Source organism: Trichosurus vulpecula, chromosome 6 (assembly GCF_011100635.1).
Source record: "Trichosurus vulpecula isolate mTriVul1 chromosome 6, mTriVul1.pri, whole genome shotgun sequence".
Taxonomy (NCBI): domain Eukaryota; kingdom Metazoa; phylum Chordata; class Mammalia; order Diprotodontia; family Phalangeridae; genus Trichosurus; species Trichosurus vulpecula.
Genome location: NC_050578.1, coordinates 284,748,920 through 284,773,084, shown reverse-complemented (window position 1 = coordinate 284,773,084; position 24,165 = coordinate 284,748,920). Strand labels below are relative to the sequence as shown.

The 24,165-nt window shown below is 46.6% G+C and overlaps 2 protein-coding genes across 2 annotated transcripts; both read right to left on the bottom strand.

The window, feature by feature from the left end:
- Positions 1–9,381: 9,381 nt before the first annotated feature.
- Positions 9,382–10,240, bottom strand: LOC118852817 (dispanin subfamily A member 2b-like). Its single transcript, XM_036762515.1, has 2 exons — positions 9,899–10,240; positions 9,382–9,750 (listed from the first exon to the last, which is right to left on the bottom strand). The coding sequence occupies exons 1-2, from the start codon at positions 10,136–10,138 to the stop codon at positions 9,541–9,543; spliced, it is 450 nt and encodes a 149-aa protein (XP_036618410.1). The 5' UTR covers positions 10,139–10,240; the 3' UTR covers positions 9,382–9,540.
- Positions 10,241–19,342: 9,102 nt separating this feature from the next.
- Positions 19,343–21,403, bottom strand: LOC118855547 (dispanin subfamily A member 2b-like). Its single transcript, XM_036765670.1, has 2 exons — positions 20,826–21,403; positions 19,343–20,675 (listed from the first exon to the last, which is right to left on the bottom strand). Exons 1-2 carry the CDS (start codon positions 21,063–21,065, stop codon positions 20,529–20,531), a joined length of 387 nt encoding a protein of 128 aa, XP_036621565.1. The 5' UTR covers positions 21,066–21,403; the 3' UTR covers positions 19,343–20,528.
- Positions 21,404–24,165: the final 2,762 nt, after the last annotated feature.

The following is a 24,165-nucleotide window of genomic DNA, read 5'->3' as shown; positions in this document are numbered from 1 at the left end:
TTCACGTGTGTCTTCTCCTCTCCTTGGACCCCGCCCTTCCCCTGATGATTTCCCCCACACCACATTAAAGCTCTTCCTGTTGTCCTTATCTCCTTAGACCTGATTCTCTTCCTCACACAGCCCACCTAGGAGTTCCTTGGGATGGCTGCCATTTCCCACTGCCACGCTTTAGCCCAAGCTCCCCTACGTCTGCCTCCCATCTCCCTGATTACCTCTCTCTGTTGGGGGCCCTTCCCCATCCTCCCAGATGTGTTTCACTTCCCTTCTCAGAGGGCTTTCCTTCGACTTTGTCCACACCTGGTATCTACTGGTATCTGCACATTGTCTCCTCTTCCCCTCCCCCATCCGAGTGGCAGCGCCTTGAGAGAAGGGCCTCTGTCCCCTGGCAGTGCGCACTCTGTGGTGTTCAGTGCATACATTTGTCTGGAGTGTGTGTTGGGGGGGGGGAAGAGAGAAAGACAGAGAGGCAGAGAGAGAGACAGAGAGAGAGAGAGAGAGAGAGAGAGAGAGAGAGAGAGAGAGAGACGGGGAGAGAGAGAGAGACGGAGAGACAGAGAGACAGAGAGGGGAGAGAAAGACACAGAGACAGAGCGACAGAGACAGAGAGGGAAGAGAGACAGAGACACAGAGACAGAGAGAGAGGGGAGAGAGACAGAGAGTCAGAGAGAGACAGAGACACAGAGAGAGAGCTGAGCTCTTTGTGGCATCATCTCTTGCCTTTCCTGTGCCATCCATACTCTGCTAAGCCTCTCAACCCATGCCCCCTACCCCCCTACCCCCCAGCTTGAGCTGCTGGTCTCCAGGGCCCAGCCCCCGGAAGCCCCAGGCTCTGGCTAATTGCATTGCCCTGAATACTGCCACATTTTACAGGAGAACTCTATAAAACTCCCTTCACACTCCTTCTTTCTGCTAAATATTTGCTGACCCCAGAGAATCAATAGAAGTACTCTGAGGCAAAATCACCGTGGCTCAACTCACAAATAATTTGCAAGGGCAAAGATTGCCTGTGGGGGATAGGCAGCCTTGGGACAACACTCCCTTCCCTGGTGAGTAGTAATGAATGAATGGGTGAATGAAGCAATGATTAAGTGCTTACTGTGTACAGAACATTGGGCTAAGCATGGGGATGCATCTAGAAAAGTTAGAGGCTCCCATTCTAACGGAGGAGGGAGACAACACACTGGGAAGGTTTTGACAGTGAATCAGATGCAAAGCTTCCAGGGTCCTGAGAGGGCAGCAGCAAAGCCATGGGGAAGCCTCTTCTTTGATGAAGTTCTATCCATGTCTGATTTGGCACTATTTGGCACCTGCACCGAGGATGTGAGCCATAGAACGGGGATAATAACAGCTCCCACCTACCACGGTGGTTGTGAGGATCAATGAGATCCTATTTGTAAAGCATTTAGCACAATGCCTGGCACATAGTAGGTAGTTAATAAATGCTTATGCCCTTCCCTTCCCCTTCCCACTGTGGCACCAGCTAGAGCAATGTGTTTCCAGGCTGTATCTTCACAGATGCTTTTTTTCAGAGTTTTGCACAGAAAGGAAGGAGGGTTATAGGACAATTTGGGTGCATTTGTGGGCAAGGAAGCAGCCGGCAGAAAGGGAGAGATTGAAGATTAAAGAGTGATGGGGGAGGGGGAGATAAGAATGGGGGTGATCGGTGTGAAAAGATGAGAGGGATGGCATCAAGGTGGAAGGCAGAGGACTGGCTGTGACCAGGAGAGGGCTCGGCTTCTTGTCTGAGTCAGATGGGGGAAGAAGGAGCTCTGCCCCAGGGGCCTGGATTTCTTTCTTGTGAAGAATGAGTTAAGGTCCTCAGCAGAGGTGGTAAAAAGAGGAAATGCCATGGCAGGCTTGAGAATTAGTGAGATGAATGTGGAAGGATTACCTTGTAGCTGTGAGGGCCCAGCTGAAATGAGATCACACAAATTTGTAGTGGGGGTGAGGGGGTCAAGATGGCCAACTGAGAGGAAGTGTCTTTGCCTGGTTCACTTGTAACACAACCTCCACAACAACCTAGAACTAAGACTAAATCCTGATTGTAGAAGCAAAAAAAAAAATAGTCATGGTGAGTCCTTTTTTCTATCCCAGAGCAGCTTAGGAGGAAAGGTTTGTGGATGCTGGGGTGGGAGCTGGCTATGGGGGCAGGGGCAGAAGCAGCAAGCATTCTAACCCTAAGGAGACTGAGTGAACACTGAGGCAGGAAAAGATCCCAGCGGACCCTTGGCCTACCTCTGGGAGCAGGGACAGTGCCACCTGATAGCTCTATCACCATTATCTAGGGCTGGGGCAGACAAGAGCAGTCAAGGTCATGAGTGAGAGAGGCCTGAGCTGTGCACTGAGCCAGGAACAGGTTCCAAACCCTTGGTGCATGGTTTTGATCCTACATGCAGAGGGGGAACTTGCTTCTTTCTAGTCTAAGCTTTCAGTGGAATAACCTAGGGCAGGAGACCCAGATCAAAAGGGAGTCAAGCAAGCTGTTTAGTCTCTCTGAACCTACAGAGCATACCAGGGGACTTATAGTGACCAAGTCCAGCAAGTAGTCTGTGAAAACTCAGCCATGCACTAGCCAATAGACCATACCTGGATCAGGAACTTGCAGAGCTCAGACTGGAAAGGCAGTGAGCAGACCTCTCCCTGGATCACACCACTTTGGGAACACCCAAAACAAGCAGGCTCCCGGTCAGAGCAGCAAGACATAAAGAACAGAAGCTCAGGCTAGACATCCTCCCACAGGTGAGCAGAGCCCAACACTAACATCAAATCCAATGTCAGGAAAGAGTCTGGAAGAATGAGCAAAGAAAGAAAGAGCTACTTCAGTGACAGGGAAGCTCAAGACACAAACTCAGAAGAAGCTAGTGTCTTGAAAATATTGTCAAGCAAAGCCTTAAAGAAAAATGCAGATTGGACACAAGCCCAACAAGAAGTTCTAGAAGAGCTTTTTTAAAAAAGAGAGAGATTAAAACCAAATAAGAGTGATAGAGGAGGGAAATGGTAACAGAAATTAGAGCTATGCAATACAGTTATTATAAGAAAATTAGCAGCTTGATAAAAAGAGGTATGAAACTTTATTTTAAAAAATAACTCCTTAAAAAATTAGTATTGGCCAAATAGAAACTAATGACTTCATGAGACACAAGGAAATAATAAAAGTCAAAAAACTGAAGAAGGAGAAGAAGAAGAAGAAGAAGAAGAAGAAGAAGAAGAAGAAGAAGAAGAAGAAGAAGAAGAAGAAGAAGAAGAAGAAAGAAAGAAGTGAAATATAGGAAAAACAAATGACCTGGAAAAGAGATGAAGGAAAGATAGTTTCAGAATCATTGGACTATCTGAAAGTTATGAACCAAAAATGAACTTGGACATGCTATTTTAGGAAATTATAAAACTGCCCAGATATTTTAGAACTAGAGAGCAGAGTAAAAATTGAAAGAAGTCATTGGTCACCCCCTGAAAGAAGCCCTAAGATGAAAACTCCCAAGAATATTATATATGGCCACAATTTGTAGTAGGCCCAATAAGTATGGTTTCCTATCTTCCTCTGACTCTATTCATCAGTACAGACTTTAGGAAGAAGAGTCAGACAGTGAAAGCAGTCCAGGGTCAGAGTTTGGCAAGGCGTGATCAGTGGCAGGACAAGAGGAGAAAGCATTCTAGAACAAAGGATAGTGTGGAGTGGAGGCAGTTCGCCAGATTGGGATGGGAGAAGGATGGCACCAATGCCAGGTGGGATATCCTGGGAAACAACTGAGGGCAAATCATAAATCCCCAAACTAAATAATAAAATAGAAATTATAAAAATTAAATAAGAGATTAATAAAGCTGAAGCAAAAAGACCATTGAATTAACAACCAAGTAAAAGTAGGAGTTGATTTCCTAAAAGTACTGTAAAATTCAGAGTTAGCTAACAAAATTTTTAAAGGGAAAGAAGAAAACTCAGTTGTTCACATTAAAAATAAAAAAGGAGAACTTACAATTGAAGAAGAAATAAGGGAAACTATTAATTAGACTCAATTTCAATCCTAATAACTAGCATTTGTGTAGGGACCTGAGGGTTACACAGGGCTTTACAAACATTATCTCATTTTATTCTCACAACTCTGAGAGGTAGATACTATTATTGACATTTTACAAATAAGGAAACTAAGGCACTTAGAGGGTAAGTGACCTTTCCAGGTTCACAGAGCTAGTAAGTATCTAAGGCTGCAGTTGAACTCTGTTCTTCCTAATTTCAGGTCTAACACTCTCTCCACTATGCTGCCTAGCTGCCTTAATCATATACTAACAATTTTGGCCAATTGTGTGCTAACAAAATGGATAGTAGAGGGAAAAAATGAATATTTGTGAAAATACAAAATAGATTGACAAAAGAAGAAATAGGCTATTTAAATATTTAAATTTAAATAGACTATTTAGATAACCCAATAATAGAATAAGAAATTGAACTTGTAATAAATTAATTATCAAGAAAACACCTCGGGGCAGCTAGGTGGCACAGTGAGTAGAGCACTGCCCCTCAAATCAGGAGAACCTGAGTTCAAATCTGGCCTCAGACACACTTGCTAGCTGTGTGACCATGGGCAAGTCCCTTAACCCCAGTTGCCCTGCCTTTCCCGCTTCACAAAAAAAAAAAAAAGATAAGAAAAGACTTCTAGGACCATATGGATTTACCAACAATATCTATCAAACATTAAAAGAACATTTAATTCGAATACTACATAAGCAGCAATCTCTACTTATGATACAAACATGGTCTTGATTCCTAAAACAGAGACAAAGCAGAAAAAGGAAAACTATGGACTGCTATCCCTAATGAATTTCAATGCAAACTTTTAATGAAATATTAGCAAGCAGGCTATAATAACATATTAGCAACTATGACTAGTCTGGGTTTGTGCCAAGAATGCAAGGTTGATTCAACGTAAGAAAGATTATGAATACAAATTGTTTCAAAAGTTTTAGTGCAATTCTAAGCTATTAAGGGTGAAAACTGCACTAAGACTTCTGAGACACCCTGTATAATAAACCATGTAGATAATATAAACAAATTTAAAATATGATTATATTAAAAGATATTTAAAGAGTTTTTGACAGAATCCATTACTTATTTTATTTAAAACTCTAGAAGCCATAGAAATAAATGGATCTTTCCTTAATATAGTAGATAGTATTCATTTGCCAATGACATCATGAGCGGATGTCTTGACTGATACATAAATTGGAGAACGAAGGATGAACAACCAACCAACCAACCAACCAGTATTTATTTAAATCCAAAAGCAAACATTATGTGTATTGAAGAAAAAGTAGAGGGCTTTTGAGCAAGGAGTAATTCAAAGATATCCACTACTATTTACAAAACTGCTAAACATCCTAGTTGTAGCAATAAGACAAGAAAAAGAAATTGAGGGAAACGCACAAAGAGAAATCAAAAACTTCACTTACTGTAGATGACACACTTAGAGAGTCAATTAAAAATTAATTGAAATAATAGCATCAACAAAGTTGCCAACTAAAAGATAAATCCACAGAAGTCATCAGCTTTCATCTATTTCACTAATAAAACCAAACAAGAAGTACTCTACAGAGAAACTCCATTTAATATAACTACATAAGCTAGGGGCTGTTATGGGATGCCACAGTATCCAGAGCGCCTGGTGTGGAAGCAGAAACCCCAGAGCTCAGACTCAGCCTGAGACACCCACTAGCTATGCCCTCTCTCCATCTGCTTAAGTTTCTTCATCTGTAAGGTTGGGGTAATGAGGGCCTGCCTCCCAAAGTCATGAGCACCAAATGAGATAATATTTGTAAGGCATTTTGCAAACCTTAAAGGGCTATCTATAAATAGCTATTGAATGCTAGCTATTATTTTTAATTATGCAAAATATTTTATTTAAAGTTTTGAGTTCCAAATTCTATCGCCCCTCCGTCCTTCCCTCCCTCTGTTCCCTTCCTTTGACAATAAGCACTCAGATATAGGTTAGACATGTGCAATTATGTAAAACATTTCCATATTAGTCATTTTGTACAAGAAGACTCAAAAAAAAAGAAAACAATGAAAAAGGGAAGTGAAAAACATCATGGTTCAGTTTGTATTCAATCAATATCAGTTCTTTCTCTGGAGGTGGATAGTCGGCTTCATCCTAAGTCCTTTGGGATTGTCTTGGATCTTGTATTGCTGAGAAGAGCTAAGTCATTCACAGTTAATTATTGTTACGATGTTGCTGTCACTGTGTACAATGTTCTCTCGATTCTGTTCACTTCACTATGCATCAGTTCATGTAAGTCTTTCCAGGATTTTCTAAAATCATCCTGCTCATCGCTTCTTATAGCACAATAATATTCCATTACAGTCATATAGCCACTCTCCAATTAATGGGCATCCCTTCAATTTCCAATCTGTAGCCACCATAAAAAGAGCTGCTATAAATATTTTTGTATAAATAGGCTCTTTTGTTTTTTTATGTCTTTAGGATATAGATCTACCATGGTACTGCTGGATCAAAGGGTATGCATAATTTTATAGCCCATTGCGCATAGTTCCAAATTTCTCTCTAGAATGGTTGGATCAGTTCACAACTAATGCACAATAGTGCATTAGTGTTCCAGTTTTCCCACATCCCCTGCAACATCCAACATTTCTCCTTTCTGTCACATTAGCCAATCTGATAGATATAGAGTGGTAGCTCAGAGTTGTTTTAATTTGCATTTCTCTCATCAGTAGTGATTTAGTGTTGTAAACTAAAAATAAAAAATAAATTTATTTTTAAAAAAAGGAAAAAAAAGCACACCAAAAAAAATATAGTGATTTAGAGCCCCTGGGGTGGAGCATCACTACTGGTGAGCAATGGGCAGCCACCACTCCTCCAATTCCTGCCCTGCTGAGCCCAGGGCTCAGTCCTGGGCACCACAGGTTGAGAAGGATGAGAATAAGCTAGAATGCTTTCCCAAGAGGCCTGTGAGGACGAGCTGCATCCAGGTCATTGAAAGGTCCATTAAGGGCTCAGAGGCCACAGAAGGGCCCATCTTCCTGTGGGAGAGGACAGAGGATGCCCAGGAGCAGGGAGAAGGAGGGCTAAAGAAGCCAACTAAGGCTGAATGCATGCTATCCAAATGGAGGACTTTCCAGGGCACTTTTAGTCTTAAGGAGAGACAAGTCAAGAAGTCTCTGCTCCCCTGGAGCTCCCATTCTGATGGGTAGACAATAGGTTGGGAAGGTGTCAGTTGACGAAAAAGTTCCTTGGTTCTTTGGATGCAGCTCTAACAAAGCAGATGATTCTGGCCTTTTCTTTACTGTCACTGGCATCTGATGCCAAAGCACTGGACGATGCTGAGGACTTTGTGGGAGGAACTTTGGCCACAAACCAACTTGCTATGTTCCTCTCCCACCTCCATCTTAAGTCAGTGGCCACCTCAACTTTGCTCTCAGATCAACTTCTCTGCCCTCCTTTCTGCCTCCTCCCCATTGTATCCAATGAACTACTTTATCAAAGGGTATGCTTGCACCCTGAGCCTTCTATCTCGTGCTGGGTGAAGTGTGTGCCCTGAAGAGGGGTTGCTATAGGCCAGGCCAGGTGTCTTTTACCTCCTTCTGCCAGCCCCATCTCCCAATGGGGATGTGGGGAATCTCCAGGGCAAAGAAGAGCAAATCTCCCTTCTGCCCTCCACCCAAGGATGACCATTCTCACACCTGGTCACACCCTTCACATCCTAGTGATTCTGAACTCCCGTGGATCATTATCCAAACCCCATTCCATATCCCCTACCACCCAATTTCTCATTCTCATTCCCCTCAGCTGTCCCACCCCAAAGATCCATCCTAACTCCACCCTTCCCTTGCACGGGGCCCTCTGGAATGCCTGTTCCATAGGCAATAAACCTCCCTCCATCTGACTTCTTTTCCTGTCCTACTCCTTCCATCTACCAGCTCTCACTGAAATCTGGCTCTTCCCCAGCCCCCAGTGACACAGCCTCCTTGGTCACCCTTTCCAGTCCTAGCTGCCCCTTCACTCACTCTCCTCAGCTCACTCCTTGCTCCCAACTGTCACATCCAATTTCTCTCCCTTCCTCCATCACTCAGTAAATTCTCCTCTTTTTAAGTTCATGCTGTTCACATCTACTGCCCAATCAAAATCCAAGTAGCAGTTGTCTACAGATCCCCTACACCCTACCGAAGTCACTCCCCTTCCTTCCACAATGAGTTCATTACTGGGCTCACAGTCTTCCCTCCCCAGCTCCTGCTTGCCCTCTTACTAGGGGACTTCAATGTACTTATTGATCTTCCTTCAAACCCCTTAACCACTCTATGGCTCACCCTGCTCACTTCCCATGAGCTACTCCTCCACCTTACCTCAGCCACACACAAAGATGGTCACACCCTAGATCTTGCCATGGCCCACAAATACACAGCCACCATGGTCAAGAATTCTGAAATCCTCTTCTCCAGCCATAATCCCTTGGCTGTCCCTTACATAATCCTGCTGTGATCTCCATTCCCTTGTCCTCTCCATTCCCTCCCAGGCCATCTCACCTTCATCAGCCATTCTCCCCTCTTCTGTTCATCTTGACCCCTTGGTGAACCAGCTCAGCTCTGCACTGTTCTCCTCTCTTGAACCCCTTGCCCTCTTATCACATCCCCAATTGTAGCCAGCCAAGTATCAATCTTGGATGCCTTGGATTCATCTGCTCCCCTACACATGTGCTGCCAAATAAAGATGGAGAAAATCATGCCATCATTCTGGCTAGGTCCACTACAGATTTATATTACATGGTCTCACCTGACCCTCACTGCTGCCATGCATCCCTGATTAATTCACTTTCCCACTCTCCACTGTGGCTCTTCCAAACCTTCTCATCCCTCCTCAGTGCTGCTGGCTGGCCTTGCCTGGCTTCCCCTGAGGGAGTCCAGGGGGAAGGGGTGGGACCCCAGGTGTCAGCATTCCTCATCCCCATCTGGCACTAACTGATCCCTCCTCAGGTTGCTCAAATGTAGGTGGGACTGGATGTCTTTCAGCTCCTGGGAAGCAGTCCCAGGTTGCACAAGGGCAGAACTCTGGATCCGATCCAGGGTTGCTCTTTGCAGAAGGGCTCACTGAGAGCTGAGACTTTTGAGAAGAGTCTTCCAGCTCCCACAGGATTTGAATCATATGGTTTCCACAGTCCCGGGAAGTTCAGAGATGGTCAGATTATAGGATGCCTGGAGTGAGACAGATAGGGAATCAGGCTTTAGATCATCAGGGCACAAGTGATGTTATTCATCAACCCAGAATCCCACTCTCGTCCCCTCAGCAGCAACCAAACAGATGAGGACCAGGCCCCTCCTAGGATTCTTGTCCCTTCCAGTTCCAAGATACCCAGTGAAAGGATGAGCAGAAGAGAGAGAGCTATGTACAAAGTGGTTTATTGAATACAATGGGACGGGGTGGGGCGGGATGGGGCGGGCGGAGAGGGAAGTCCAGAGAGGCCCTCCAAGTAAGAAGAGGAGCCACAAGATGGGGGTGGGGAGAGTGACTGGGTTTAGAGATGGGGCAGAATTGTGATAAATCAATTGCCTGGAAAGAAATCGGATAAGTGAGAGTTCTCATTCAGGCTCGTGGCAGCTCTCTTAACGATGATGATGCCGGTGGCCACCAGGACGATGAACAGAACGATCAGCAGAAGAGAGAAGATCAGAGCGAAGATGTTGAGACACTTGGCTGTGGATCCATAGCTCCGGGCCCCATTTAGGTCACCCACCACTTTCCGGTCCCGGGCCTGGTGAGGAGAGAGATAAGACAGCCAGGATTAGTGAGTGTGGGAGAGAAGAACTCACGAATCACGCAATCACACACAATCATTCACAACCTGGCACGCGCCCAGTGCCACACGCGGCAACAAACATAGCTCCAGAGACCTTACTCACCTTTACTGAAAAGACCAGCGCCATAAAACCCAGGCAGCAAAAGTTCATGTACAATGTGTTGAACACCGACCAGACCAAGAAATCCTTCGGGGGAAGCTCATAAGAGTGAACGCTGATGATAGTGGAGGCTGGAACCTGGCCCGGCGGCCGCAGTTCTCGCTCCTCCGACAGTAGCTCATAGTTGGGGGGAGAAAAAGCGCGGTTGATTTGCCCCAGGGAGGCTGTCTGGTTGGTGTTCATGGCGCAGAAAGCCTGTAGTTCTGCGATCCAGGAAAGCAGGAAACCTGGAACAGTGGAAGCCTGGAGCGCGGAGAGCCTGGAGCGCGGGGAGTCCGGAGCGTGGGAAGCCTGGGGAAAGGGGAGCCTGGAGCGCGCTGCTGCCTATACTGAGCCCGAAGCTGCAGGAGTTGTTGAGGCAGTCGAAACTGAGAGAGAATTTGGTAGGAGGAGCCCCAGAGACTGGCCCAACTCTCCTCCCCTCCCTCACTCTTCTCTGCTGAATCTGTGCCAAGTTTCCATTTCCTGATACAGCAAAGCTTGTAGAAAAATAGAAACCTTCGAAGCTGGAACCTGCAGGTGTCCGCCGAAGCTCTCCGCTGGAGCCTTGGACCGTCCTCTATCCGGTGTGACCTGGGAGAAAAGAGGCATGGAGTGATTCCCCTCAGCCTAAGCCAGGCTGGGAAGGGAGCTTGGCCAAGCGCCCACTAGCCTATCGGTAGTTTCTCAGCCTCCCATCGGACAGGTCTGCTAGACTGAGCTTATTCTGTCCATTCTAACGCCACGCCCCTTCCTCAGCCACTCTCAAAGATGGTCATTCCCTTTGATCTTGCTGTCACCCGCAGAGGTTTCACTTCCTTGTTCCCGAACCACAAAATTCCTTGATAGCCATCTTTTATTATTCCATCTGCCTTAGGGCCCCATCTTCCCCGGGACCTCTAGTCCCTCCCCTCCTCTGCTCTTTCCAGGCCCTGCCTACACTTTCCCCCCCTTGATCCCTTGTCCTGTCAAAGATCACACCTTGATCACCACCCCAACAATTGTGGGTGTCCCCAAGTCTCTGTCTTGGGCCCTCTTCTCTTCTCACCCCTATACTGTCTCACTGGGTGATTTCATCACCAATTCCAAAACTGAATCCTGTGGATTCAATGACATCTCTAAGTAGGTGGATTCCATATCTCAATATCCAGGATTAACCTCTCTCCTGCCCTCCAGTCCCACCCTACCCACTCCCTCTTGGACATATGGAACTGGACTCCTGTAGACATTTCAAGCTCCACATGTCCAAAACAGAACTCATCATGTTGCCCCTCAAATTCTCCCCTCTCCCATTATGATGCTGTCCCAGTCCCCCAAGCTCACAGCCTCCGGGCCACCTTCACATTGAACACTGCCACACATAGCCAGTCTGTGGCCAGGCCTTGGTACTTCTCCCTTCACAGCGCCCTTCCTCTGGTCCCCCTCTCTCCACTCCCGTTGGCCACTCCCCTGGTGCAGCCCCTCAGCACCTGGAGCCTGGAGGAGCTGGGGGTCTGCCTGCCTCCAGTCTACCCTCCATTCAGCCTCCAATGGGATTTTCCCATGTAACCCCTTGTTCAGTGAGGACAAGCAGCTCCCTAGGGCTCCCAGGATCGATCAAATATGAAATCTATAGTGCAAAGAAACTCATAACCTGGCCCCCTCCTACCTGTCCACTCTTCCTACCCATCACTTTGTGGAGGCTGCACCTCCCCTCTCTGGAGCTTTGAAGCTTTCTGTCCTCAGCTCCGTTCTTGGTACCTGCAGAGACCTTCCCAGGTGTCCCCTTCTGCCAGTGTAGATATCTTATGGGCACTTAGTTATTTTGATATTCATCTCTCCCATTGGAAGGTAATACCTTTCAAGTCCAGTACTGTCTTTGCTTTTCTTTTTCTCCCCAGGGCTTGGCCCAGGGCACTGGCACCCAATGAGAGTTTCTCAAAGCTTGCCAACTGACTAACTGACTAACTGACTAACTGGCCAGTTTTACCAGAAGCTACGGGTCAGGAATTGTTTGGATTGTGCAGAGCCCAGGTGAGATGGAAAGTACCCAGTTAGCAATCCCACAAACTGCTTCCTGTTCCAGTGGTTTTAAGTAGCTGTCTCCTGCCCAGGACAGCACTGCTGTTTACTGTCTGTATGTTTTGTTCTTGTGTTTAGAAGGAAATAAGTATCTGTCCCATTCCCCTTTTCATATTGTACTCTGCTGAGAACCTTCCTACTTCCCCTTTCTTGGGGGGAAACCTTAGATAAGAACCACAATCTCAGTTATACATAGGGGCGTAAGGAGCTGAAGAGTTAGGAGCCAGAACCCACCTGGTCTCAGACTACATGGCTGAACCCAGAGCAAAAGGGCCCCTGGGGGAACAGGAAGTGGGTGCAGTGCCCCTGCCCTAGGCCCAACAGCAACCCCTTGGTGTGAGACAAGGGTAAGGAGAGGCCTGGAAAGCAAGTGCTGTTGAGAGTCTCACTGTTGGGAACAGGGGCTGGGTCACTGACACCTATCCCCAGCTTGGGGCAAGAGAGAAGGGACAAGGAAAGGGGTGAGGCATCATCTGGGGAAAGTCAGGTTTCAGGGAGTGGGAAGTAGAAGAAGCTTGAGAGTCAGACAGTCAGTAAGCATTGACTAAGTCCCTACTGTGTGCCATGCAGTGGGCTAAGTCCTGGGGACACAGAGAAAGGCAAAGACAGTCCTTGCTCTCAGAGCCCTCCCAGACTAACGAGGAAGACAACTGACAATTTGCGAAGCACAAACAAGATGTGGGCAGGATAAACAGATGAAGGGACTTGGTAGAAGTCACCTCAGAAGGGGTGTGCTCCTCTTTGGAGGAAGGGTGGATGTGGCTCAGGACAAGAAGAGAGGCTTAGTGGGAGGATGAACAGACAGAGACAGAGATGGAGAGAGAGTGAAGACAGAGAAGGAGGGAGGAAAGAAAAAGAGAGAAGGAAAGAAAGAAAGAAGGAAAGAGGAAGGGAGGAAGGAAAGGAAGAAAGTACAGAAGGAAGAAAGGAAGAGAAAAAAGAAGCAGACAGACAGAAAGATAGAAAGAAAAAAAGGAAGAAAGGAAGACAGACAGACAGAAAGAAAGATAGAAAAAAGAAAGAAAAAAGAAAGACAGAAAGACAGACAGATAGACAGAAAGAAGGAAAGAAAGACAAAGACAGAAAAACAGAAAGAAAGAAAGACAGACAGAAAGACAGAAAAGCAGAAAGAAAGAAAGAAAGAAAGAAAGAAAGAAAGAAAGAAAGAAAGAAAGAAAAAAGAGAAAGAAAGGAAGGAAGGAAGAAAGGAAGAAAGAAAGAAGAAAAAGTTAGGGGAGGGGAATGATGCTGACCACTGTGCCGTTATAATGACTAAACTTGGCCCCAGAGAAGTCCTTAGGCCTGCAGAGCCCAAGTGTAGCATGAAGAAGGAGAGTCCAGATTCTGGAATGGAACTCCACAAGCATCCAGAAAACACAGCAGACCAAATCCTGATTAGGAAATCCAAGAACTCCCAGTGAGTCATTTTTTCCAGTCCAAGTCGGCGTAGGGACGTAAAAGGAAGGCTGTGAATGCTGGGCCTGGAGGGTGTATTCCAGTGCCCAGGGAAGCTGCGCCCGAGTACAAGAAGAGGTCCCATGGGCACACCGGGGCATCCTGAGCCCAAGCAGAGCCAAATGGCACCTTTACTGCTCCCTCCCTCCCTCCCCAGGTTTGGGTCACAGAGGCAGGAGGATTTGATGGGGGAGGGAGCTGGGGGAGGGAGCTCTGCTCTGAGTGAATAATAATTTCAAAAGCAGCAACATTTGGGTGTGGCTCAGACCCCTGGAGCAGGGCAGGGTCTCAGGTCTGGCCTCCAGCCCAGTCTTGTTTCTGCAGAGGAAAAACTGGGGCAGGAATCCTGGACCATTTCTTTCACTCAGAACCAACACAACTTCCCAGTGGACTGAGAGAGTGGGGAGACCAGCAGTATCTCCTGCTTCAAACCAAGGACAACTAACAGGGCTGCTGCCCAGAGCCAAACCCAGGTCAGGAACTAGAGGAGTTCAGACTAGGACTGCCAGGATCAGACTTTGCCCCAGATCAGACCACTTGGAGCACACTGAGGGTTTTGCAAGTTCCTAGTCTGAGTTGTCCCTGAGATCTAGAACAGTCAATTGATTAACAAGCATTTATTAAGTACCTACTGTGTACCAGGCAGTGCCTAAGTATTGGGAATACAAAGGAAAAACACAAGAGCATCCGTGCCCTCAAGGAGCTTGCCATCTTATGGGAGGGAAAGAACAGGGATATAAATATGTACAAACAAGGCATAGACAGGATAAATTAATAGCTAGTGGAGCAGGAGCTGATTGGCCTCATACTCATCGGTGACTTGCTAAGGTGGGGGGCGGGGGTCCACTCCCCTAAGCATGGGAAGGCTTTTCTGGATGAAATGGGTGGATGACAACAATTTGCTGTTTGTTCCAATGGTCATAAAAGTGTCTGAAGCAGGTGCTCAGAGCTTGATTAGACATTGGAGACACCAAAGTCACCCAACTCATCCCAGGCCATAGCCAGTCATCTTGACTTTTGTCCTGCCACTCAACTTCGATGACTCTGGAAGAGTCAAGACATCACCCCTGTCCTCTTCAAAAATGAAGGACAAGGGGGGCAGAGCCAAGATGGCGGCCGGAAAGCAGGGACTAGCGTGACCTCCCTCCCGAGTCCCTCCAAAAACCTATAAAAAATGACTCTGAACCAATTCTAGAACGGCAGAACCCACAAAACAGCAGAGGGAAGCAGGGCTCCAGCCCAGGACAGCCTTGATTGTCTCTGGGTGAGGTCTATCCCACACAGAGCTGGGAGCAAAGGGGAGCCGTGGGAAGCTGAGCCCAGCATGAGCTTCGAGGACCAACCAGACCAGAAGCTGGGAGGAAAGTGCCCTAGCACCCTGAATCAGTGAGCTGCGGCAGTTACCAGACTTCCCAACCCAAAAACACCAAAGACAGCAGAGAAGGTTAGTGGGAAAAGCTGCGGGAGTGGAAGGAGTTCGAGGTTCGGCTACCAGCCCCAGGGGCAGCGGAGGTGGGGCAGCTACAGCTGTTGTTGCTTTCGGCCCCAGGCCCACCTGGTGGGAGGAATTAAGTGGCGGATCAGAGCAGGAGTGCAACAGCCTGCTGAAGATCTAAGCCCAGTCCGGGTTGGGGGTTCTTGGGGAAGGAGCAGTGCTGGTGTGGCAGAGCTGGCACATCCCCCCCCAAATGTGGAACATAGAACTCTTTAGTCTATAAGCAGTCATCCCCCGCTGAAAAACTCAAGGGTCAAGTTAGTTGGTTGGGAATATGGCCAGGCAGCGAAAACACACCCAGATTCAGTCTCAGACTTTGGATTCTTTCTTTGGTGACAAAGAAGACCAAAACATACAGCCTAAAGAAGACAACAAAGTCATAGAGCCTACAACCAAAGCCTCCAAGAAAAACATGAACTGGCCCCAGGCCATAGAAGAACTCAAAAAGGATTTGGAAAAGCAAGTTAGAGAAGTAGAGGAAAAATTGGGAAGAGAAATGAGAAGGATGCGAGAAAACCATGAAAAACAAGTCAATGACTTGCTAAAGGAGACCCAAAAAAATACTGAAAAATATACTGAAGAAAACAACACACTAAAAAATAGACTAACTCAAATGGCAAGAGAGCTCCAAAAAGCCAATGAGGAGAAGAATGCCTTGAAAGGCAGAATTAGCCAAATGGAAAAGGAGGCCCAAAAGACCACTGAAGAAAATACTACTTTAAAAATTAGATTGGAGCAAGTGGAAGCTAGTGACTTTATGAGAAATCAAGATATCATAAAACAGAACCAAAGGAATGAAAAAATGGAAGACAATGTGAAATATCTCATTGGAAAAACCACTGACCTGGAAAATAGATCCAGGAGAGATAATTTAAAAATTATTGGACTACCTGAAAGCCATGATCAAAAAAAGAGCCTAGATATCATCTTTCAAGAAATTATCAAGGAGAACTGCCCTGATATTCTAGAGCCACAGGGCAAAATAGAAATTGAAAGAATCCATCGATCGCCTCCTCAAATAGATCCCAAAAAGAAATCTCCCACGAATATTGTCACCAAATTCCAGAGCTCCCAGATCAAGGAGAAAATTCTGCAAGCAGCCAGAAAGAAACAATTTGAGTATTGTGGAAACCCAATCAGAATAACCAAAGATCTGGCAGCTTCTACATTAAAAGATCGAAGGGCTTGGAATACGATATTCTGGAGGTCAGTGGAGCTAGGATTAAAACCAAGAATCACCTACCCAGCAAAACTGAGTATCATGCTCCAAGGCAAAATATGGACTTTCAAGAAAATAGAGGACTTTCAACCTTTCTCAGTGAAAAGACCAGAACTGAATAGAAAATTTGACTTCCAAACACAAGAATCAAGAGAAGCATGAAAAGGTAATCAAGAAAAAGAACGAGAAAAAGAAATTTCAAGGGACTCACCAAATTTGAACTGTTTTGTTTACATTCCTACATGGAAAGATGATGTGTATGATTCATGAGACCTCAGTATTAGGGTAGCTGAAGGGAATATGCATATGTGTATATATGTTTATGTACATATATATAAGTGAATGTGTATGTATGTACATATCTATGTGTGTACATATAATATATATATATATATATGGAGAGAGAGAGAGAGAGAGAGAGAGAGAGAGAGAGGACACAGGGTGAGTTGAAGATGAAGGGAAGATATCTAAAAGAAATAACATCAAATTAAGGGATGAGAGAGGAACATATTGAGAGAGGGAGATAGGGAGAGACAGAATGGGGTGGATTATCTTGCATAAAGGTGGCAAGAGGAAGCAGTTCTGTGAGAAGAGGGGAGAGGGCAGGTGAGGGGGGAATGAGTGAATCTTGCTCTCATCAGATTGGGCCTGAGGAGAGAATACCATACATACCCAATTGGGTATCTTTCCCCACAGGAAAGAAGAGGGAAGAAGATAAAAAAGTGGGGGGGGTGATGGAGAGGAGGGCAGATGGGGGTGGAGGTAATCAAAAACAAACACTTTCAAAAGGGGACAGGGTCAAGGGAGAAAATTCAATAAAGGGGGATGGGTTGGGAAGGAGCAAAATATAGTTAGTCTTTCACAACATGAGTATTGTGGAAGGGTTATACATAATGATACTTCTTGGGGAGGGTGGGTGGGAAGGGAGAAGGGGGGAGAATTTGGAACTCAAAGTTTTTAAAAACAGATGTTCAAAAACAAAAAAAAGTTTTTTGCATGCAACTAGAAAATGAGACAATGGGGAGTAGAAATTTAGCTTGCCCTACAAGAGGGGAAGGGAAAAGGGGATGGGAGGGGAGTGGGGTGACAGAAGGGAGGGCTGACTGGGGAACAGGGCAACCAGAAAATACGCCATCTTGGAGTGGGGGGGTAGAAATGGGGAGAAAATTTGTAATTCAAACTCTTGTGAAAACCAATGCTGAAAACGAAATATGTTAAATAAATAAATTAAATTTAAAAAAAAAATGAAGGACAAACAACAGGTAGAGCACCAGGAAAAGACTCTACTGACTTCCATCTGGCTTCAGACACTCCCTAGCTGTGTGACCCTGGGCAAATCACTTCACCCTGTTTGCCTCAGTTTCCTCATCTCTAAAATGAGCTGGACAAGGAAATAACAAACCACTTCAGTATCTTTGCCAAGAAAGCTCCAAGTGGGGTCCTGGAGACAGACAGATTGAACAACAAAACAGGAGGAGAGCCCTAGAATTAGAAGGGGTTGGAGAAGGCTTCCTGGAGAAGCTAAGACTTGAAGAAAGCTGAGTGGGTCAGTAGTCAGGGCAGAGGATGGCAAGAAGTCCAGGAATGAGGGGTGGCTAGAGAGAATGCCCAGAGCCATGAAATGGAGGGTCTTGTTTGAGGAATAGCTAGAAGGCCAGTGTTACAGGATCCAAGGGTACTTGTTGGGGAGGAAGGTGTGAGAGGACTGGAAAGGGAGGGGGCAGGTGATGAAAGACATTGAAGACCAAGCAGAGCCTTTTGTGTATTCTCTTGGAGGTGACTGGGAGCCACTGGAGTTTATTGAATAGAGGGTGAAATGGTCAAACCCAGGCTTTAGGAAAGTCACCTGGGTGACTGAATAGAAAATGGACTGGAGTGGAGAGGCTTGAGCCAGGCAGGTCCACCAGCAGCCACTGCACAAATCCAGGTGTGAGGTGATGAGGGCCTGCACTGGAGTGGGGGCAGTGTCAGGGCACAGAAGGGGGAGCATCTTGGAGAGATCCCGCAAAGGTCAAATCAACAACGCTTGGTACCATAGTGGATATGGCGGGGGAGAGATAGTGAAGAGTACAGAATGACTCCTAGGTTGTGAGCCTGGAAGATTGAGAGGATTGATGATGCCCTCAGCAGTTATAGGGAGGTTTGAAAGTGTGTGTGTGGGGGGGGTGTTGGGGGCAAATAATGAGTTCAGTTTTGGACATGTTGAGTTAAAGATGTCTATGAGACATCCAATGTCAATTGGAGATGTGGCACTGACGGTCAACAGCGAGGTTAGAGCAGAATGGGTAAATTTTAGGATTTTCAGCCAAGATGATAATTAAATCAGTGGGAGCTGATGAGTTCTTCAGGTGACGTGGTACAGAAGAGAAGAGGAGAGAGATGTCCTGGGGGACACCTAAGGTTAGAGTATGAGCAGGATGAGGATACAGCAAAAAAAGGGCTGAGGAATGAACAGTCAGAAAGGGAGGAGGAAAACCAGAAGTAAGGGTTGTCCTGAAGACCTAGAGAGAAGAAAGTGTCCAGGAGAAGAGAGTAACCAATAGCATGAAAGGGTGCAGAGAGGTCAAGGTTAAGGAGGACTGAGAGCCAGCCACTGGATACGGTAACTGTGGAGAGAACAGTTTTAGTGGAATGAGGAGGATCCGAAGCTGGACTGGGGAGAGAGAGAGACAGAGAGAGAGAGCGAGAGAGACAGAGAGAGAGAGAGACAGACACAGAGAGAGAGAGAGAGAGAGAGAGAGAGAGAGAGAGACAGAGAGAGAGACAGACAGAGAGAGAGACAGAGAGAGAGAGAGACAGAGAGAGAGAGAGAGAGAGAGAGACAGAAACAGAGAGACAGAGAGAGAGAGAGAGACAGAAACAGAGAGACAGAGAGAGAGAGAGAGAGAGAGAGAGAGAGAGAGAGACAGACAGACAGACAGACAGACAGACAGACAGAGACAGACACAGAAAGAGACAGAAAGAAGAGAGAGACAGAGGGAGAGGGAGAGGGGGAAGGAGGGAAAGAGACAGAGACAGGGAGGAGAGAGAGAAAGAGGAATACCTCCTAGAAATCAGCAGAGGGGCCCAAGAGGACAAAAGCTCACCTCAGATCCTCTCCCAGGAGTGCACAGAGCCCAGACCTAACAAAAAGTCCACTCAGAAGGGGCGAAAGAACAAATGTAAAAAGAATCTCAGGTTGTAGGATTTTGTTGTGAGTTTTATTTTATTTTTTATAAAAAAGCTAGTAGGGTGACAAAGAACACAAAACCAGAAGAAAAGAAGGATTCCAGAACATATGGGGATGAAAATGGTTCAAACTACAAAGAGACTAAGGCAGAGTTCTGAGCCAAGGCACTTTATTGAAGGGTCCGAAGTCCCATCTAATGAAGTGGACCTCAGATCTTCCTTCTGATCTGAGATGCCCTCTTTTTCTAGGACCTTGTTATTTTAGGGTTTGATACCCAAATATGAAAGAGGCATGGCAGAATACAGAATGCAAAATCTCATTGGTCGATAGACCTTTCTCTCAATAGCCAAAAATGACATATAAAAGCAGAGAAGTCACAGGTTGGGTGAAGAGTGGGGCATCTCCAGGGACTGAATGGTCCTTAGAAGGTTACTTGCTCATGTTGAACAAAAGAGAATAGTCCGGAGGTACAAAAATAAGTCGGGGGACCCCCACCCATGCTGCGCTTGGGCCTAGAATTTGAGCGAAACAGGATGGAGATGTCTTTGTCATCACTGTTGTGGTTGCCCCAGTGAGCCTCATAACTTGGGACACAGGTAGTAAACATTACGTTCAAGTTTAAGGCCCACTAGAAGAACCTATCTATTTCTATATGATTTCCGTAATAATATCAAACTGGCTGGAATAGAGTAGGGTTCCAAATGAATTATTTCTCACACCCCCATTCAAATTAGAAGACGCTAGGCAACATGGAAAGCCGTCCTGGGAGGCCACAAGTTTGGGGAAACTGCTATCCCTGCCAGCCAGATGCAGTTGGTTGGCACCATTGATAACCTGAGTGACCACCTTAGTGTCCACAAAGATGGGGCATTACCACTGTCCCAGGAAATGACAGCATTAGGTACTGGTTGTCAGGCTCTTGCTGCCCTCCATGAAACCCGACAAGACATAAAGAAGACCATAAGGTAAAATGGATACTTCTGATCACATGAAATTAGGAAGTTTATTTTCCAAATAAATCTAATGTAGTTAAAATTAGGATGGAAATGGATAACTGGGGGAAAATCTTTGCAATGAGCGTCTCTGATAAAGATCTCATTTGCCAGATATATGGGGAAATGACTCCACTTTTTAAAATAAGCGCCATTCCTCAATAAATAAATGCTCAAGGGAAGTAGTTTTCCAAGGATGAAATTCAAACTATCATGCCGGTGACGAACAGGATGATGAACAGAACGATCAGCAGAAGAGAGAAGATCAGAGCGAAGATGTTGAGACACTTGGCTGTGGATCCATAGCTCCGGGCCCCATTTAGGTCACCCACCACTTTCCGGTCCCGGGCCTGGTGAGGAGAGAGATAAGAGAGCCAGGATTAGTGAGAGTGGGAGAGAAAAACTCACGAATCACGCAATTACACACTGGTGACTCACAACCAGGCGCGCGCTCAGTGGCACATGCGGCAACACACATACGCTCCAGAGACCCTACTCACCTTTACTGAAAAGACCAGCGCCATAAAACCTAGGCAGCAAAAGTTCATGTACAACGTGTTGAACACCGACCAAACTAAGAAATCCTTCGCGGGAGGCTCATAGGAGTGGACACTGATGACAGTAGAGGCTGGATCCTGCCCCGGCTTCCGTGGATCTAGCTCCTCGGAGAGTGGCTCATACTTGGGAGTTGGAAAAGCGTGATTGATTTGCCCCAGGGGGAGTGTCTGGTTGGTGTTCATGGCGAAGAAAGTCTGTAGCACTGCGAGCCTGGAACGCGGGGATCCTGGAACGCGGGAAGCCTGGAGCACCGGGAGCCTGGAACGCGTGGAGCCTGGAGCACGCTGCTGCCTATACTGAGCCCGAAGCTGCAGGAGTTGTTGAGGCAGTCGAAACTGAGAGAGAATTTGGTAGGAGGAGCCCCAGAGACTGGCCCAACTCTCCTCCCCTCCCTCACTCTTCTCTGCTGAATCTGTGCCAAGTTTCCATTTCCTGATACAGCAAAGCTTGTAGAAAAATAGAAACCTTCGAAGCTGGAACCTGCAGGTGTCCGCCGAAGCTCTCCGCTGGAGCCTTGGACCGTCCTCTATCCGGTGTGACCCGGGAGAAAAGAGGCATGGAGTGATTCCCCTCAGCCTAAGCCAGGCTGGGAAGGGAGCTTGGCCAAGCGCCCACTAGCCTATCGGTAGTTTCTCAGCCTCCCATCGGACAGGTCTGCTAGACTGAGCTTATTCTGTCCATTCTAACGCCACGCCCCTTCCTCAGCCACTCTCAAAGATGGTCATTCCCTTTGATCTTGCAATCACCCGCAGGGGTATCACTTCCTTGTTCTCTAACCGCAAAATTCCTTGATAGCCATCTTTTATTATTCCATCTGCCTTAGGGCCCCATCTTCCCCGGGACCTCTAGTCCCTCCCCTCCTCTGCTCTTTCCAGGCCCTGCCTACACTTTCCCCCCCTTGATCCCTTGTCCTGTCAAAGATCACACCTTGATCACCACCCCAACAATTGTGGGTGTCCCCAAGTCTCTGTCTTGGGCCCTCTTCTCTTCTCACCCCTATACTGTCTCACTGGGTGATTTCATCACCAATTCCAAAACTGAATCCTGTGGATTCAATGACATCTCTAAGTAGGTGGATTCCATATCTCAATATCCAGGATTAACCTCTCTCCTGCCCTCCAGTCCCACCCTACCCACTCCCTCTTGGACATATGGAACTGGACTCCTGTAGACATTTCAAGCTCCACATGTCCAAAACAGAACTCATCATGTTGCCCCTCAAATTCTCCCCTCTCCCATTATGATGCTGTCCCAGTCCCCCAAGCTCACAGCCTCCGGGCCACCTTCACATTGAACACTGCCACACATAGCCAGTCTGTGGCCAGGCCTTGGTACTTCTCCCTTCACAGCGCCCTTCCTCTGGTCCCCCTCTCTCCACTCCCGTTGGCCACTCCCCTGGTGCAGCCCCTCAGCACCTGGAGCCTGGAGGAGCTGGGGGTCTGCCTGCCTCCAGTCTACCCTCCATTCAGCCTCCAATGGGATTTTCCCATGTAACCCCTTGTTCAGTGAGGACAAGCAGCTCCCTAGGGCTCCCAGGATCGATCAAATATGAAATCTATAGTGCAAAGAAACTCATAACCTGGCCCCCTCCTACCTGTCCACTCTTCCTACCCATCACTTTGTGGAGGCTGCACCTCCCCTCTCTGGAGCTTTGAAGCTTTCTGTCCTCAGCTCCGTTCTTGGTACCTGCAGAGACCTTCCCAGGTGTCCCCTTCTGCCAGTGTAGATATCTTATGGGCACTTAGTTATTTTGATATTCATCTCTCCCATTGGAAGGTAATACCTTTCAAGTCCAGTACTGTCTTTGCTTTTCTTTTTCTCCCCAGGGCTTGGCCCAGGGCACTGGCACCCAATGAGAGTTTCTCAAAGCTTGCCAACTGACTAACTGACTAACTGACTAACTGGCCAGTTTTACCAGAAGCTACGGGTCAGGAATTGTTTGGATTGTGCAGAGCCCAGGTGAGATGGAAAGTACCCAGTTAGCAATCCCACAAACTGCTTCCTGTTCCAGTGGTTTTAAGTAGCTGTCTCCTGCCCAGGACAGCACTGCTGTTTACTGTCTGTATGTTTTGTTCTTGTGTTTAGAAGGAAATAAGTATCTGTCCCATTCCCCTTTTCATATTGTACTCTGCTGAGAACCTTCCTACTTCCCCTTTCTTGGGGGGAAACCTTAGATAAGAACCACAATCTCAGTTATACATAGGGGCGTAAGGAGCTGAAGAGTTAGGAGCCAGAACCCACCTGGTCTCAGACTACATGGCTGAACCCAGAGCAAAAGGGCCCCTGGGGGAACAGGAAGTGGGTGCAGTGCCCCTGCCCTAGGCCCAACAGCAACCCCTTGGTGTGAGACAAGGGTAAGGAGAGGCCTGGAAAGCAAGTGCTGTTGAGAGTCTCACTGTTGGGAACAGGGGCTGGGTCACTGACACCTATCCCCAGCTTGGGGCAAGAGAGAAGGGACAAGGAAAGGGGTGAGGCATCATCTGGGGAAAGTCAGGTTTCAGGGAGTGGGAAGTAGAAGAAGCTTGAGAGTCAGACAGTCAGTAAGCATTGACTAAGTCCCTACTGTGTGCCATGCAGTGGGCTAAGTCCTGGGGACACAGAGAAAGGCAAAGACAGTCCTTGCTCTCAGAGCCCTCCCAGACTAACGAGGAAGACAACTGACAATTTGCGAAGCACAAACAAGATGTGGCAGGATAAACAGATGAAGGGACTTGGTAGAAGTCACCTCAGAAGGGGTGTGCTCCTCTTTGGAGGAAGGGTGGATGTGGCTCAGGACAAGAAGAGAGGCTTAGTGGGAGGATGAACAGACAGAGACAGAGATGGAGAGAGAGTGAAGACAGAGAAGGAGGGAGGAAAGAAAAAGAGAGAAGGAAAGAAAGAAAGAAGGAAAGAGGAAGGGAGGAAGGAAAGGAAGAAAGTACAGAAGGAAGAAAGGAAGAGAAAAAAGAAGCAGACAGACAGAAAGATAGAAAGAAAAAAAGGAAGAAAGGAAGACAGACAGACAGAAAGAAAGATAGAAAAAAGAAAGAAAAAAGAAAGACAGAAAGACAGACAGATAGACAGAAAGAAGGAAAGAAAGACAAAGACAGAAAAACAGAAAGAAAGAAAGACAGACAGAAAGACAGAAAAGCAGAAAGAAAGAAAGAAAGAAAGAAAGAAAGAAAGAAAGAAAGAAAGAAAGAAAGAAAGAAAGAAAGAAAGAAAAAAGAGAAAGAAAGGAAGGAAGGAAGAAAGGAAGAAAGAAAGAAGAAAAAGTTAGGGGAGGGGAATGATGCTGACCAC